Source organism: Thamnophis elegans, chromosome 1, assembly GCF_009769535.1.
Source record: "Thamnophis elegans isolate rThaEle1 chromosome 1, rThaEle1.pri, whole genome shotgun sequence".
Classification (NCBI taxonomy): Eukaryota; Metazoa; Chordata; class Lepidosauria; order Squamata; family Colubridae; genus Thamnophis; species Thamnophis elegans.
In genome coordinates this window covers 156,830,447-156,845,324 of record NC_045541.1, presented here as the reverse complement: position 1 = coordinate 156,845,324, position 14,878 = coordinate 156,830,447, and the positions used below count along the sequence as shown (strand labels likewise).

At 37.1% G+C, this 14,878-nt stretch overlaps 1 protein-coding gene across 1 annotated transcript; it reads right to left on the bottom strand.

The window, feature by feature from the left end:
- NAA30 (N-alpha-acetyltransferase 30, NatC catalytic subunit) lies at positions 1 to 14,591 on the bottom strand. The gene is made up of 5 exons (XM_032236299.1): positions 14,389 to 14,591; positions 13,339 to 14,235; positions 8,636 to 8,759; positions 7,812 to 7,867; positions 1 to 1,023 (listed from the first exon to the last, which is right to left on the bottom strand). The coding sequence occupies exons 2-5, from the start codon at positions 14,230 to 14,232 to the stop codon at positions 886 to 888; spliced, it is 1,212 nt and encodes a 403-aa protein (XP_032092190.1). The 5' UTR covers positions 14,233 to 14,235; positions 14,389 to 14,591; the 3' UTR covers positions 1 to 885.
- Positions 14,592 to 14,878: the final 287 nt, after the last annotated feature.

Here is a 14,878-nt window from a genome sequence, read left to right as displayed (position 1 = left end):
TTTTAAAAAGATCCCTCTCTCTCTCTTTAAAGGAAAAAGTGCATCAGACTCCCTTTTAGCAGCTACTCAAAATTGTTCTTTTGAAAAATAGCTTAGACTTTTTACTGTAAGACAAGGGCTTCTTAAGCCCTCACATGGGAGTTCTGTCCAAATGATACATTAAATAATTTATTATCAAATCCAGAATTTAAATAAAAGCCATTCTTGCAAAGACAAAAAAAAAATCAAGAAAAGAAAGCATGCACTCAAATTAGCAGTGGAGACAAATATACGTATTTCTACAGGCACTGGCAGACGCAATTTAATTGTTACCGTTACTCGATGTAACACACACCCAACCCTACAATACATTTTTTTCATCCACTAATCACTGAGGTACCAATATTTAAGAATGGAAACTTCAATATTGAAAAATAAAACCTAAAGTTGAAGTAATTTTTATTTTCCCCAGGGAAAAAAAAACTATGGTGAGATTTGTATGAAATGTTAGTATACTTATAGAATTTTACAATTACATTGGCTTTTCTTTCTCTCTTAAACAAAAAAAAAGGTTTTGTTCTGTATACACAGATTCTTGATAAAATGTTCACCATTTATATAACAGGAGTCAGTAGACTTGCAAATGAAAAGAGGAGCTCTTGGCTACCTATTGGCACATCTTCCTGGTTACCAAGAGGATTTGAAGTCTGAAACAACCTGTTGTAAATTCAGAACAAGATGTGCCATGCCACACAGTGCAACAATTTAGGTGCAATGCTCGATGAGACACTCACAAAGAAGAGCTGTATGGAAGTTATTATGTCCAACTGCAAAGCAATTCCACACAAATTGCATTGAATGCAGAAGATGCTGCTGCCATGTTTGTTGAGAAGAAAAGTCCTCCAATTAACGCAGCCAAAGTTTAAGACGCAATGCATCAACTCCATTTAAATAGTATCTGAACAACCTCTTGTCTCGCACAAAGCCAAGATTTTCATAAAGTTTCAATGCAGACTTGTTCGTGATCTCAGTCTCCAGGACAACCTGAAAAATAAGACATATTTTTCAATGCTTTTAATTTATTTGCAAGACTTACGTATATGGCTGCCTAGGCTCATGTAGATTTTAAGCAGTTCACAACAAACCATAAAAATACAAACAGAAATACGTTTCCCACCCAAGTGCCCAGACCAAACGATCCCCAACTCAATCTTAGTCCAATGCTTGAGTTCCTAGCCCAAGTTGAGTTGCATATTAAAGTGAAAACAAGCTTCTTGACCAAATGTTATAGCACAGCTTGCAATTATTTATACTTACAAGTTCCCTGGCATTAAAAAGACATTCCATAAGGTTCTTGAACTCTCCCTGGATCCAGGATCCCAGAGGTAGCTCTCTGTGTTTTACTATCAATAATCTTAGGAGGATTGCCATATATTTATGTTATTTATTAAGGTATGAACAAATTATGTACTAATGATGCTTACATGCTATTTTGGAAGAATTCGCCTTTTGAAAATTGGAATATAAATAGAAAAAATAAATTAAAAGGATCTATAGTTAGCTCACTATACTCTCAGCTTAATTTTCCACAACTATGCTAGTTAATGACTGCAATAAAATTGATTTAATAATGTGAGTAATGTCTTGTGAAGATAAAAATGGAGAAAGCAATTTTCATGCTGTCCTGAATTCTTCAGAAGAAAGTTGGGGGTAAAGATAAAATAATTAAAATAATAATTTTAGTGTATACAAACTTGCAGTTAGATTTCTAGAACAAAGAAAGATCCTGCATTCTTAGAACTATGAAATCAGATAATATCCTATGGCAAAGTTAATCCAATTAAAATGATAAATACTTAATATGATTATCTCACCCAATACCATACCCATACCATTCATGTCAGTTAGGAAGATCACTTTGTGTTACCACTGATAATTTTGACTCACAATGCAATGAAGGAAAAAAGTAAGGCAACTATAGTGATGTTGCTCACAAGAAGTGTTTCCCTGCTGTCCATTCCTCTTGCAGAAAATATTGAAGATATGTTTGGTTGGGCAGGCAACTAATCCAGAACCAGGCTCTGTATTTATACTTGCCAGCCATTTATACCTTTTTTCTGGGTTAGATTTTCTAATTTGAAAATTAGTATTTATTGTTGGTAAGTAGTGTTGGTTTCATTGTAATACTTTATTTAATGTTACCTTCTTCTAAAATGCTGACTCCTATTTGCAGGGAGAACTATATAGAAATAAAATATATGGAAAACCCTATACTTAATAGAGCTTATGTTTGAATACTGCTCAGATACTGTATTACTGAGCAATCTAGAAGCACGTCATTTACATAATAATGTTAAAAGGAACTGATATTGTGTGGAAGACTAAAAATCAAATATATTTCTGAAATCTATCCACAAAAGAGCAAACTAATAATTGATTTAAGAGAGTGGGGTTTCCAGAATATTTACATCTCATTGCAACCAAGAAAAAGTGATTAGATAACTGTTAGCAGTCACTGGTTTTCTTCACTGAAGAGTTTTTTACAAGTTTTAATGACATGAACTAATGTTACTGCTTATATTACATTAAGCCAGTGATGGGCAACCTTTTTGGCGTGGTGTGTCAAAAATCGGCAAAAAATCGAGCATAACTCGCGTTGTGTCACTTCGACAAAAACATAATTTTGCACAATTTATAGTTGCTGCTAATGGCGCTCACAGTTCCCGTTGGCACTCCGCTGTTCCCTGCTGTGGTGCGGTCGTAACCGACAGTCCCAGGAGTAGACTCTCTGTGCCGGCCTGACTGGAGAGAGGCGCGCACTGTTCCCGCGCTCCTCTCCTGCGGGTCCTCCCTCGCTGCGCTGATGACGTGTGTGCGCACGGCACGCACGCCTTACCAGCAGCCCCTGCGCTCAGAAAGGGGCTGCGGCGATACAGTAAGTGAGTGTGGGCGGGGGAGATCACACGTCCCGCCCCCCCCGTTCCTCCAGCACAGATTCTTTCATCCTCGGCGGCCGTGCAGGAGCCGAGGATGAATCGCATGAAATCCTGTGCGTGTCACCCCAAATGGCTACGCATGTCAGCACTGACACGCGTGTCATAGGTTCGCCATCACTGCATTAAGCCATAACAAAGTTTATGATTAGTCTTATTTCAGTTAGTCTTACAATAGTTCATTTCACAATGGTTCAAAATTAGTGTAGCCTCAAAAAAGTGACTTATAAACTGACTTTGAAGTTATAACAACACATCCCTATGGTCATTGCAATTTAGGCACTTGGCAATCAGCTTACATTCACAAAGGTTGCAGAATCTTGTCATGGTACTGCAATTTACAACTTTCCCAGCCGGCCTCTGCCAAACAAAGTCAGCTGGGAAAGCCACTTAATGATCATGGATTCACTTAACAACCATAGAAAAGATGGTTGCAAAATCAAATCCAGTCACATGATAATTTGCTTAATGACTGCATCATTTAGCAGCCTAATTTGTGGCCCCAACTGGTCAAAGACTACTTATACACTTTAAATTCTTGAGAGAAAATCAGAAGTAGAAAGCCACTTCCAAAACGTTGCCAAGAAAACTACAAGGACTTATCCAGGTAATTGCTAGGAGTTTATCTGAAGGCAAAAATTGCAAAATCTTCTATTAAATCTACTAGCACAATTATTAATTTTATGTCTAAATAAGTGGTATTATAAGAAAAATACCATGAGCATAAATAAAAGCAGCATCATACATTTCATTTTTTTTCCCTAGTAAAAATAGCCGAGGTGGTGCAGTGGTTAGGGTGCAGTACTGCAGGCCACTTCAGCTGACTGTTATCTGCAGTTCAGCAGTTCTAATCTCACCGACTCAAGGTTGACTCAGCCTTCCATCCTTCCGAGGTGGGTGAAATGAGGACCCAGACTGTGGGGGCGATATGCTGACTCTGTAAATCACTTAGAGAGGGCTAAAAGCCCTATGAAGCGGTATATAAGTCTAACTGCTATTGTTATTGCTAAAATAGTTAGGCCTAAGGACCTGAAATGCTGGATGTTGCTACTAGAAAACTCTCTGAACAAGTCCTGCCAAATCACCTGCTCTTTAAAGAACAATGCTGACATTCACGTTTTAATAGTATTCTGAATATTTCTTGCTTTCTAGATACTCAAGGAATGTGAATTTCCAGTAAGGCTTTACAAAAATACGTTGTTATGAAGAATCATTTTATAATAATTTTGGCTAGTTCTATTTTGTTTGTTTTCAAATTTTTTTAAAAAAGATGGAAGACACAAACTACCTTTGACTTGATTTTTAAAAATAAAGAAAATAAAAGTCAAGAAAGTAGAAGTAGCACAATGAGCGGGGGAAATTGGTAATGCAAACATTCTTAATTTTAAGGATGACTAAAGATGAGTTAAACACATTTCTTCAATTTTAAGGATTTTAAAGAGCAGCCTTCCAGCTCTTTTTATCCCTTCCTTCCCTCAGTTGCTATTGATCATCAAAGACTAGGATATCCTACTAACATGCCTCTGTAGGATCTTTCCTCCCTCTGCTCAACTATTACTGCTAACCATGTTTTTTTCTTGCCTCATCCAACCCCACAGCTATTTCTGTGTAGAATCACTGTGTTTTGTCCCATAGCTGCAACTAAATTCCATTTTATGACATATATGAACCAAATCATTTTGAATGTGTTTTGAGTTTGTACTACCTAAAATCAACTCTTTTGGCACACCATTTTTTTCCAATTATGAATGTAACCATTCTTTTTTATGCATTTGTAAGAGTTTGCCTTGAATACTATGTAAAATTCTGGAATCACTCTGTTAAGAATTTAAACAGATCAGAAACAGATTCAAGGAAGATGATCAGAAGATGAGCAAAGTTGATGATCAGACGATTTAGAAAACTAATTCTTATAAGATTAAGAGATGGATTTATTTAAACTTGAGAAGACAGGAGTGAAGAAAATATGATGGCACTCTTTAAATACCGGAAAGGTATATTATTTATGTATTTAGAGCCGAGGTGGCGCAGTGGTTAAATGCAGCACTGCAGGCTACTGCTAGATCAGCACTTCAGCGGTTCAAATCTCACCGGCTCAGGGTTGACTCAGCCTTCCATCCTTCCGAGGCGGGTAAAATGAGGACCCGGGTTGTTGGGGGCAATATGCTGACTCTCTGTAAACCGCTTAGAGGGCTGAAAGCCCTATGAAGCGGTATATAAGTCTACTGCTATTGCTATTGCTATTGATTATTTTTAGAAGATTAAATCTGACATCTGGAGTTCAGATGATGAAATAATGAATTCAAGTCACAGAAGAAAGATTCTGATTAAATGTTAGGAAAAAAAACACCAACCACAAGAGCATTCAATTCTAGAACTATGTACCTAGAAAAGTGGTGGGCTTTTCTTCTTTAGATACTTTCAAGTGAAAGTTAAATAGCCATCTATGAGGGAATTTGGATTCCTCCAGTGAGTAGGAGATATAACTTTATGACTTAAATGCTCTCTTCTAACACTATAATTCTATGAATGTAGAGTATTTGCTCTGATACCCAACATAAACAATGGTTGATAATGATCTGACACTCATAATTATGGACTTTACAGACAGTATTGAAAAATTATATCTGACGCAGCAATGATAGGATCAGGAATATTTTGATTGAGACAACTACAGCTTTATTGGGGCATATTTGGATTGCTTTGTGTTTTAGATTCCAATCTATCACTATTGATTAACAACTATGTCTTCCACTTTGCCATCAATCTTTTTATAAAACTTCTGATGTTTCTACTGACTCCTCTTATTTCTTGGCACTTGATTATTCAATCATGTGGTAGGGAATTCAATGACTTATTGTAATCAATCCATGCTACATTCAATTTGGTTTTCTTTCTCTTGCAGTTTTCCAGAATCATCTTGTCAATTAGGAGTTGATCTTTTGTTCCTCTGCTGTTGGGGTAGTTTCCTTTCTGTTCAGGTGGAGAGCTTGTTTTTATCTAGATGCTGTGGGACTGCATCAGCAACACACTAGTTAACAATTTTAAAATTTGCTGTTAAGCAGGTAATTGCGTATAGTTACCTGGTGCTGCCTCTTTTGCTGGAACTTTCAGGTAGGTTATCCGAGATGTTAGTAACTCTTCAATTTCACTTTCTTGCAGTACACTGTTAAACTGCTTGGCAACAAGTGGGTATAAACTAATCAGAAGCTTCAACCAAAATCTATGCAATTCATATTTACATGGTGCTGAGCATTCTTGACCTTCCTTGCTCTTTTCTCCACCATTTCTTAAGTTCTTTCATTTCATCTTTTTTCATTCTTATTCACCTTCTTTAACCAAGCTGTGTTTTTGCTATATTTCTTTGAGTTACTCCATATATTCACCCAAAACTGCAGTTTCTTCCTTATCAGGTGCTGACTGATTCACTGGTGTATCACCACTAATGGACTGATAGAAACCTTTCTGGTTGGATTAAAATTGGAGATTCTGCCTACAATTTTCAATTCAGGTTTTGTATCTGCTAATTTTCTTGGCTGTTATTTGCTACTTTATTATTTCCAGTGTTCTTTGAACTTTTGTTTCTACATGGTATTTCTTGATTAGGTATTATTTAATGTTCTTCTTGGGGTTTTCCCCCCCCCCATCTGTTCTAGCTTACTTGCATCTGATCTCAGTTTGCTAATTTATTTTCCAGCCTGATCTTCTATTTTGGTGGTACACTGTGTGGCTTTTTTCCCTTCTTTGTTGATTTTGCATCCTAGATATTCAGTTATAACTGTAGATGTGCTATATATTAGTTGGTTGTTTCATGCAATGAGCTGGTGCTTATATTTAATATTACAGCATTGGCATCTTTTAATGCTTATGCTAGCTGTTTCTTTGGAACAAGTTTCAATACAGGCAACCTTATTCTATTGTTTTTGTGCTGTTCTAGATGCTCTTATTCTTTGTTTCAATTCTTCTAGTTCTTTAGTTAGAGGGCTTTGTTCTTTCTGAGGCAGAATAGAGGGTGCCTGGTTTCCAAATGAAAACAATTCTATAGTTGTTCTGGCTTCCTCTAACTGCCAACTCCCCTTAGTCTGCCTTTATAATCTGAGTTACTTCTGGCAAGGCTTTGATTTCTTTGTCCTCGGTAGACTTTTGCAATTCTTGCAATTCTGTTTCTGTGAATACTTTATTTCATATTATAAACTGATATTGATCTGCTAGCCTCTGTTCTGTTGTTTCTGTTTCTGGATGTTGTTCTTCCCAGAACTGGTACGCTCATTTCAAAAATTCTCTTGTTGGACTTAAGCTGTAATAACAGATCATTATTTCTTTGTTTTCAATCACTGTATGTTTGTGATGGGAAAACACCTTTCCTTCCAGTAGTTCTGCAGCTGCTAGCCCTGGTTGCTCAGCCAACAATCCTGAGTCCTGTAGCTTACTTTTCACCAGATGTCCAGGAAATCCAACACCTAGCATGGTCCTTATTCAAGGCAGCCAGAATGGGTTTCCGTAATTTACATGCTACCTCATTTTCATGTACTATATCCCCCAAATATCATAAACGTTTACTATACGATGCAAGCTCAAATCACTACTTCAGGTCATTTATATTATTATCTAGATCTGGTTAGGGTTTTTGCTCATGTAAAGTCAGATTTCATGTATTTTTCTGCACACTCCAAAGAAGTCAAATGTATTCTTTGGAGTCCTAGAAAACATTCAGTATAATATTCAGTATATTTTACTTAAACCGAAGCCTTGCTTACATAGTAAACTGCATTTGGAAAAACAGCTTCAAATGAAACAAGGGAGAAAAACAAAGTTCCTTCAAAGAAACAAAATAATTACCTCATCACAATCTCCTTCTACCATGGCGTAAATAGCTTTCTTAACCAAGTTTGTACCTGGAATACAAATAAAAAACAAAAAAAATAAACTTCAAGTACAAATTATTACAGCATGAACTAGTCTGTGTCCTGATCTTCCAACACATGCATAATTTAAGAAATAACAATTAGTAATATGATAGTCTACACATTTAATAAAAATTGTCTCGTAAGGGAGAGGGAAGGAAATCCAAACACTCACGTTTTTCATGTTAAGTATAAATGAGGTATCATGGCACAACATTCAAAGATCTTATTTAGGATTATTCTTTAGCACTGACAAAAATTTGCATAGCAGTTTCCAGAGGCAGTTTCACTTAGCCTGCCACAACATAGTGTACTGTAAAGTAAGGGAACCAATGGGGTATAGAAGTAATGGGGTACAGAATAAGTAATAAAATCATGCATATTCCTTTCCATTAATGGGTTAAATTTCTGTCCCCAGTCTCCTTTTAACCTGTGAATCTCTTATATACAGTGGTGGCTCACAAGAGAAAGCAGCCAACCTAAAGAGAATATATTTCACAAATGCAAGGCATGTTTGTCTTGTCAACATCACTGCAGCAGAACTGTATGATAGGGTCAGTGATGAGTTCAAAGTGGATATCCACAGAATACGGACTCATGAGCTGCAATAGCAGAGTGCTTCATTTGAAAAAAAAAATGATTAAATTAATTGCCCCCCAAAAAGGCAATTTTATATAAAAATATTTACCTCAAAGCAATAGCTAACTGAAAGTATATTACTTTCAGAAGGCTTCAAAAAGATGCAACTGCTATTCTTACCTATGCCTTTTCTTCTGTATTTGGAATCCACCGCTAACATGGCTATATAACCTCTACGAAACATCTTTTTGTGCATGTCCAACTTGCAGACGATTGCACCTACGCACTCATCACCTACCATTGCCTTAAAAACAAAACAAAAACCAAACACATCTTGTAGGTTAAGGCTAACACACAGTGCCATAAAATCACAATTTTATAGACACATTTTAAAAAAGATCCCATCTTGGAAATTCCCAAAAACTTTATTAACAGAAGTTTAAATTAGTTTCTTGGAAAAGTAATTATACTCCTTGGCTTAGATGTTAAGTTGTAAGAGCACAAATATCTGCCCAGACACATGCATAGTGTATTAATTTGTTATCACAAAGGGCTAATAGTGAATAAGAAACTGCTCCAGAATGGATAGATGCATCTTTTATGTACTCAGGGTGCCTTTCTTCTCTTTATTGCTTTTTAAAAAAATCTATGCTATTTAAGAAAGCTTCACAAATCTTCTAAAGGGCTTGTGTAAGAGGCATACAAGTTAGGAAGTGCAAACTACCTGTGTTTATAATATTTAGTATTCTAAATGTTATCTGTAGCCTGTTTGGCCTGGACCTTACACAGTATTTTATCCAGTATCTCAGTGTAGTTTGAATTACTCTTCAGTGATTCTTTTCTATTCTTTGAGAATGGATCTTTTACTTTTATGAGGAACAGAATTATTACATTCCAAGGAGAAAATACATAACTGAAATATTGATCAATCAGCATTTCTAATAAGAGCTATATTAGAGCTGAAATAACTGAAATATAAAAAATAAATGGCCTTGTAATTTCAATAGCCAAAGATTATGATATGTAGATAAATTTTAAAATATAATTTTTAGTGAGCACATTTTAAATTTTTAGGCTTCATAAAGTTATTACTGACAAATCCAATGCATGATTTTTTTATACATAGATATTGCGAGATATATGTACTTTTCTATATTTTACAGTTGTCAGTTTCAAAATATGTTTCTCTTGGTAGATCTGACAAAAAGTACTAACATCAATTTTTATCCTCTTATAAAAATACATAACTTAGAATGTTGAGATCGGAAAAAGAAAGACCTGAAAAAATAAAATGTCATAAATCCTGATAAAATATATTGACTAGTTACCGCTGTAGGTGACATTTTAGCTGAAACTTAACTTTCATTTTTTTCTGATCTACTTTTTGCATTAGATGCATGCAGTAAAATCAAGAAACATATAGATGGTTAACACTGCTGATCAACCTGCATGATTTTTAATATGATTCAAGTTAAGCATGTATTTATCATGCTTACAGAACCGATTGTTGCTGCAAAGAAGCATCTTGCTCATACCATGAGTCAAGATTATTGACCATGTTTCATGCAAGTCAAGAATAAAACTTTATTCTGGAATCTCATTTAGAATCTTAAGATTCTGAAACACCCTTATGTGCCAGAATCCATATTTTCGCCCAAAAATGAAGCTAGGTCTAAGTTATGTAGATAAATTAATTATATATGTCGAAAATTTGATAAATTAAAGAAATGAGCATTAGATTCAGATTAGATCAAACTTAGACTGATCAGGCAATAATTTCTGATAGAAAGGGCAGTGAAGCAGCAATAATAACTGAAAAGATCAATGCCTGAGTATTCCAAACCAGGGTTAAGATAATCTATTCCTATTGCTATGAGTGATCAGTATGTAATCCTCAGAAATCAAAGGATTTTTTATATCCTTCCGAGAAGACAACTCTAAAAAAAGCATTTTGTAATTGCTTCCTAAATATTTTCTAGACGTTCCAATTTATATACTTCACTACCTAAATCAAATAAAGTCAGATATATGCAACAGACTACCTCCTCTTGGCTTATGTTTGTCAATGCACCATCAAGTCCTTAGCTTTTTTTCCCTTTTTTTGAAGGCACATTAACCATAATTTATTACATTATCCCAGCCAGAGAAAAACACAGCAGGAGAATCCATGTAAGAGGGGGAAATCACATATGCCATGTGAAAATCAGACTGAATCAATAATACAAACTGAGAACGGACTGATTTCAGGTTTGTCAGATTTGCTTTTGTATACCAACAGATATGCATTTAGAATTAAAGAATTGAGGAACTGTGTTCCAAACAGTTCTAGGGAAGACCCTTTAGGACTTTTACTTCTATTCCAATGAGTACATCTGGGAGAGTAATTTTCCAAGTATTCCAAAAACCTTAAAGGTTGAAATCAAAGCTTGCTATTCAAATATTAAAATACCAGTATTATTACCAATATAATACACATATTGCCAATATCCAGATAATATGTGAATGTTTTTGAGCTTTCCGACTATGTTAAAATCCTTAAAAGTTAAAATCAAAGCTAGCTATCCAAATACTAAAATACTAATATGATCACCAATATATTATTAATCAATATTTGAATAATGTTTAATCCAGATAATATGATGGTGTATCTGAGCAATCAAAAGATAAATAATTTCTAGATGCCTTGAAAGTAATTTTGGAGGGAAAACTTAATAAGCAAATATTCTCCTAGTTTCTTTCAAGTATGTAAAGATCTTTGGCCTAGTTTGCAGGCAATCTATAAGTTCTCCTCATATCACATAGGGATATTGGTATTTTCACAAAACATGTTCTTCATAATATATGGAAAACAATAATTTTGAGCATCAACACACCATATTCCTTCATATTGTATCCTGGTTTGATGATAGTCCCTACCTAAAAGGAAGCCTAGAAGGACAAGTTGCAGCCTTGCTTAACAGAGCATATACAAGTAACCCTTCCGGTTCTTAATTAACTACAATGCTACTGCATTAACCTTTAACACCCTGCAATACTAGAATATTCATTAATAATCCAATACATCAAGAAAGCATTGTTGAAGACTTTGAAAGTTACCAAACATCACTATATCCCCTACACTCATATTAAACTAATAAGAATGGGACTGGCATAATGATTCTCAGTTATTTTTTAAGTTTTTGCTAAGTAGACAAACATATATAACCATTTGTAAACTTTTTTGTCATCTCACTTTTTGTTTTTAAAAAGTCAGGACTATATTTAAAAATAAAAATAGAGTTTGTTACATTTCCAACTCTTATTTTTGTTCCTAGTTTGCTGTAGAGATATTATGCCAATACTGAAACATTGTACAGCAAAGTTTGGATTTCTGAATTGTTTTTCATGAGACAGCATAGGGGAAAAACTGTAAACTTTTTTTTAGAGTCTAAGCCAGTCATTGCTAGACTGTCCATTCATTAAACAAACCAACAGAAATATAGAAATAGACTTTCTTATTCTTACACAATAGTTGCTATCTACTTTCATTTTTTTGCAAAAGGGAAAATAGATTTCAAATGAAAGCGGTAAATCTGGACATAGCTCATCCAGCTGGGCAAAAGTTTCCCCAAGGAGATGCCCCTTACAAACATTTATTTATATTACACTGATGTATTACTATACAAATCTTAATTTTTTCATGGCATTCTATCTAACTCAGGCATGTTTTCGTGTTTATTGTCTCCTTTGTCTTTGCTTCAATACCTCAAATATCCTCAGAATATTTTCTCCCACTGAAAATTTTAAAAATGACTGTGTTAAGGGTTTGTAGACATCACAAATAAACATGTCAAACTTGATTTTTTTCTTTCAATTTGTAAAGTATTTTAGAGATATCTTGACTTTCAAGTAAACATACTTTTTTCCGTTGCTTGTATGATACATGCAGTTTTTTAAAAGGAAGGCTAGCTAATCTGATACTTGACTAAGTAGATAGCAGTTTAGTCTGCTAATAATAACAAGAAACACTAACATAATTATCTTTTAAAAAAGAAATATTTGATGTAGTATGGTAGAATCATTTAAGAAATCCTCCCTTTTTTCCTTTCAAACTACCCTCTCCTTACAATTATGGTTCAAGATCTATGCTCACCTTTTTATGGGAGAATGAACTGCTTTCTGTATATAGAATCATGTCTATTTAAGACATACAATTTGGTAAGAAGCATGTTGCACATAACATGTAGGCTTTCATCTCTGAAAATAAGTTGCAATTTCAATTTTATACAAAAACATTAAAATTACATAAATGGTACCAAGTTAAAATTGAATACCATGAAGTTTCAAGGAATATTCATACTTAAAATTCCCCAAATGAGTTTTTCAGAAGCTCTGTTAAGATTGTATTTATCCTAATTTACTTGTCAAACATTTGCTCCACAAATAGAAAACTGTACAAATTTCAACTCAAATATTTTCTAAGACATTATTACTTCTGATTTTAACTGGGCAGACATTGATAGAACTCTAAAAACTAATGACAATATAACTCAGTATCCCCAAACATTTTAAAAATAAGCACATGTAATTCCAAATTCACCAAGCACAATTCAATTTCTTTTATCTTGGGAACAAAATTATAGAGAGATTAGTCTTCAGTTTACACTGTACACGTGGGGGAAAGTTTATGAATAACTCTGCATAATTCAAACCACACACAACTACCTAGTTTGTGTATGATTTATTTCACAATTTGACTACTGGTGAATGACAGATATGAGAATTTTGCTTACCCTATTAACTTTCTCCATATCACCCACTGCTGTCCATCCATCTCCAACACTCTTCCTTTTACCCTTCAACCTTGCAACACATTTTTAATCATGTCTGCACCCCCAACTTACCAAAAAGCAAAGCTGAGGCCAGTTGTGGATAAAATACCTATAAGTGTAAATGGAGTAGGGTTCAGACAGATCTTTGGTGATCAGTCTCATGATGTCTGGCATCTGTAGCTCGGACTCGTATCGGACATATCGTATTGTGAGGTCCCCTTTCTCCTCCTTCACCTGCTGGGGGGGCCAGGAAGTGTCTGTATGGGAACCCATGGAACATTTTTGCAAACTGCAGGTAGAGGCCAAGGATCTGGAGAGAAGTAGCAAGGACTCCTCTTCCCTTTCCAACTCCTGGTCCTCCTCGCCTTCCTCCAACTCTCCTCCCCCAACCAGCCCATTCCTGTCCCCAGCAGAGGGAGCAGAAGCATGATGGTGGTGGTGGTGGTGGTGTTGCTGCTGGGACTGTGCAGTCCTTGCCTGGGGGCAAGGGACCTGGTGGTGGTTGCTGAGTGAAGATGGGCTTGTCTCCCGTTCCCCTCCCTGGCAGGGATGCTGGGGCTCCTGCCCGTGTCCCATTGTTTTGCCAGGACCAGTGGCGATGGTGGCCTTGCTGTTTTTCTTGCTATTGGGCAGACACTGGTTCTCGTTGCTGTGGCTTAAAACCTTGTCCTTCAGGGAGCTTCGCAAGTGCCGCAAGTCCGACCCAACGATGAGCCCGTTGAGCTGATGGTAGTGGCGATGGGGCTGGCAAACGCGGCGGCGGGGCAGGCTCCCCTCCCGCATGCCTTCCTCCTCAGCTTCCTCCTCCTCCTCCTCCCTCCTGCAATAACGCCTTCCTCCTTTCTCTTCGTCCTCCTCTTCCTCCTCCTCCTCTTCAGCGGTTCCCGGAAAGGGAGAAAGGAGCGCAGCGGCGGCTCCCGGCGGCGAAGCGAGAAGGCTGCTAGGCCCGGGCGGTACCTCGGCCATGTCCTGAGGAGACCAAAAGGAAGGAGGGAAGCGAAAAGGAAAAAGAATGAAAGTGTCAGAAGAAAAAGGCCCAACTCTTCCCTTTGCCTTTTCCATTCACACAATCCCACCCGCGTGTTCCCTCTTCCTCCTCCACCTCCTCCTCTTCCTCCTCACCCCAAAGTCCCTTCAGCAGCAGCCGCGGCACCTCCCGCTCCCTTTCTCCGCTCCTCCTCATCCAGCGGCCGTAAAGCGCGGCTAGGTTTCCTGTCAGGCCTGGCCGCCGCCGCGGTTCCAGAAGCGGGGAGGAGGCGCGACACTTCGCGCCGTTTTACTTTATGACTGGCCCCGAGGAAGGACTGAGGGAGAGGAAGGAGAAAGGGGTCAGGGGCGTGGCTTCTCGCGAGCTCCTTTCCCTCCGAGGAGGCCGCGCGCGACATCGGAACGCGGCTCGCTTTACGGCTGGCCTTGCCGCTAGGCTTGCTACTGTATTGTCACTGGCTCCATTCCGCTTGCGGTGGTAGTCAAGAGACTCTATGGTCAGAAAAAAAGGGGAGAACGAGACCGTACTTGTGGTTACTTTCCTGTAATGGAAGGCTGGCTCCGGCGACATCGGCGGAGCGGCGCAAGCGCACATCCTTATGAAGCGCGCGACTAGGCGGGAAGA

Excerpts from the sequence above, each read along its gene's own strand:
- NAA30 (XM_032236299.1), bottom strand. The coding sequence starts at position 14,232 with ATGGCCGAGGTACCGCCCGGGCCTAGCAGCCTTCTCGCTTCGCCGCCG. Across the intron at positions 7,868-8,635 it reads ATACAGAAGAAAAGGCATAG|GTACAAACTTGGTTAAGAAA; the intron begins GTAAGAATAGCA and ends TTTGTATTCCAG. Across the intron at positions 1,024-7,811 it reads TAGAAGGAGATTGTGATGAG|GTTGTCCTGGAGACTGAGAT; the intron begins GTAATTATTTTG and ends CTTATTTTTCAG.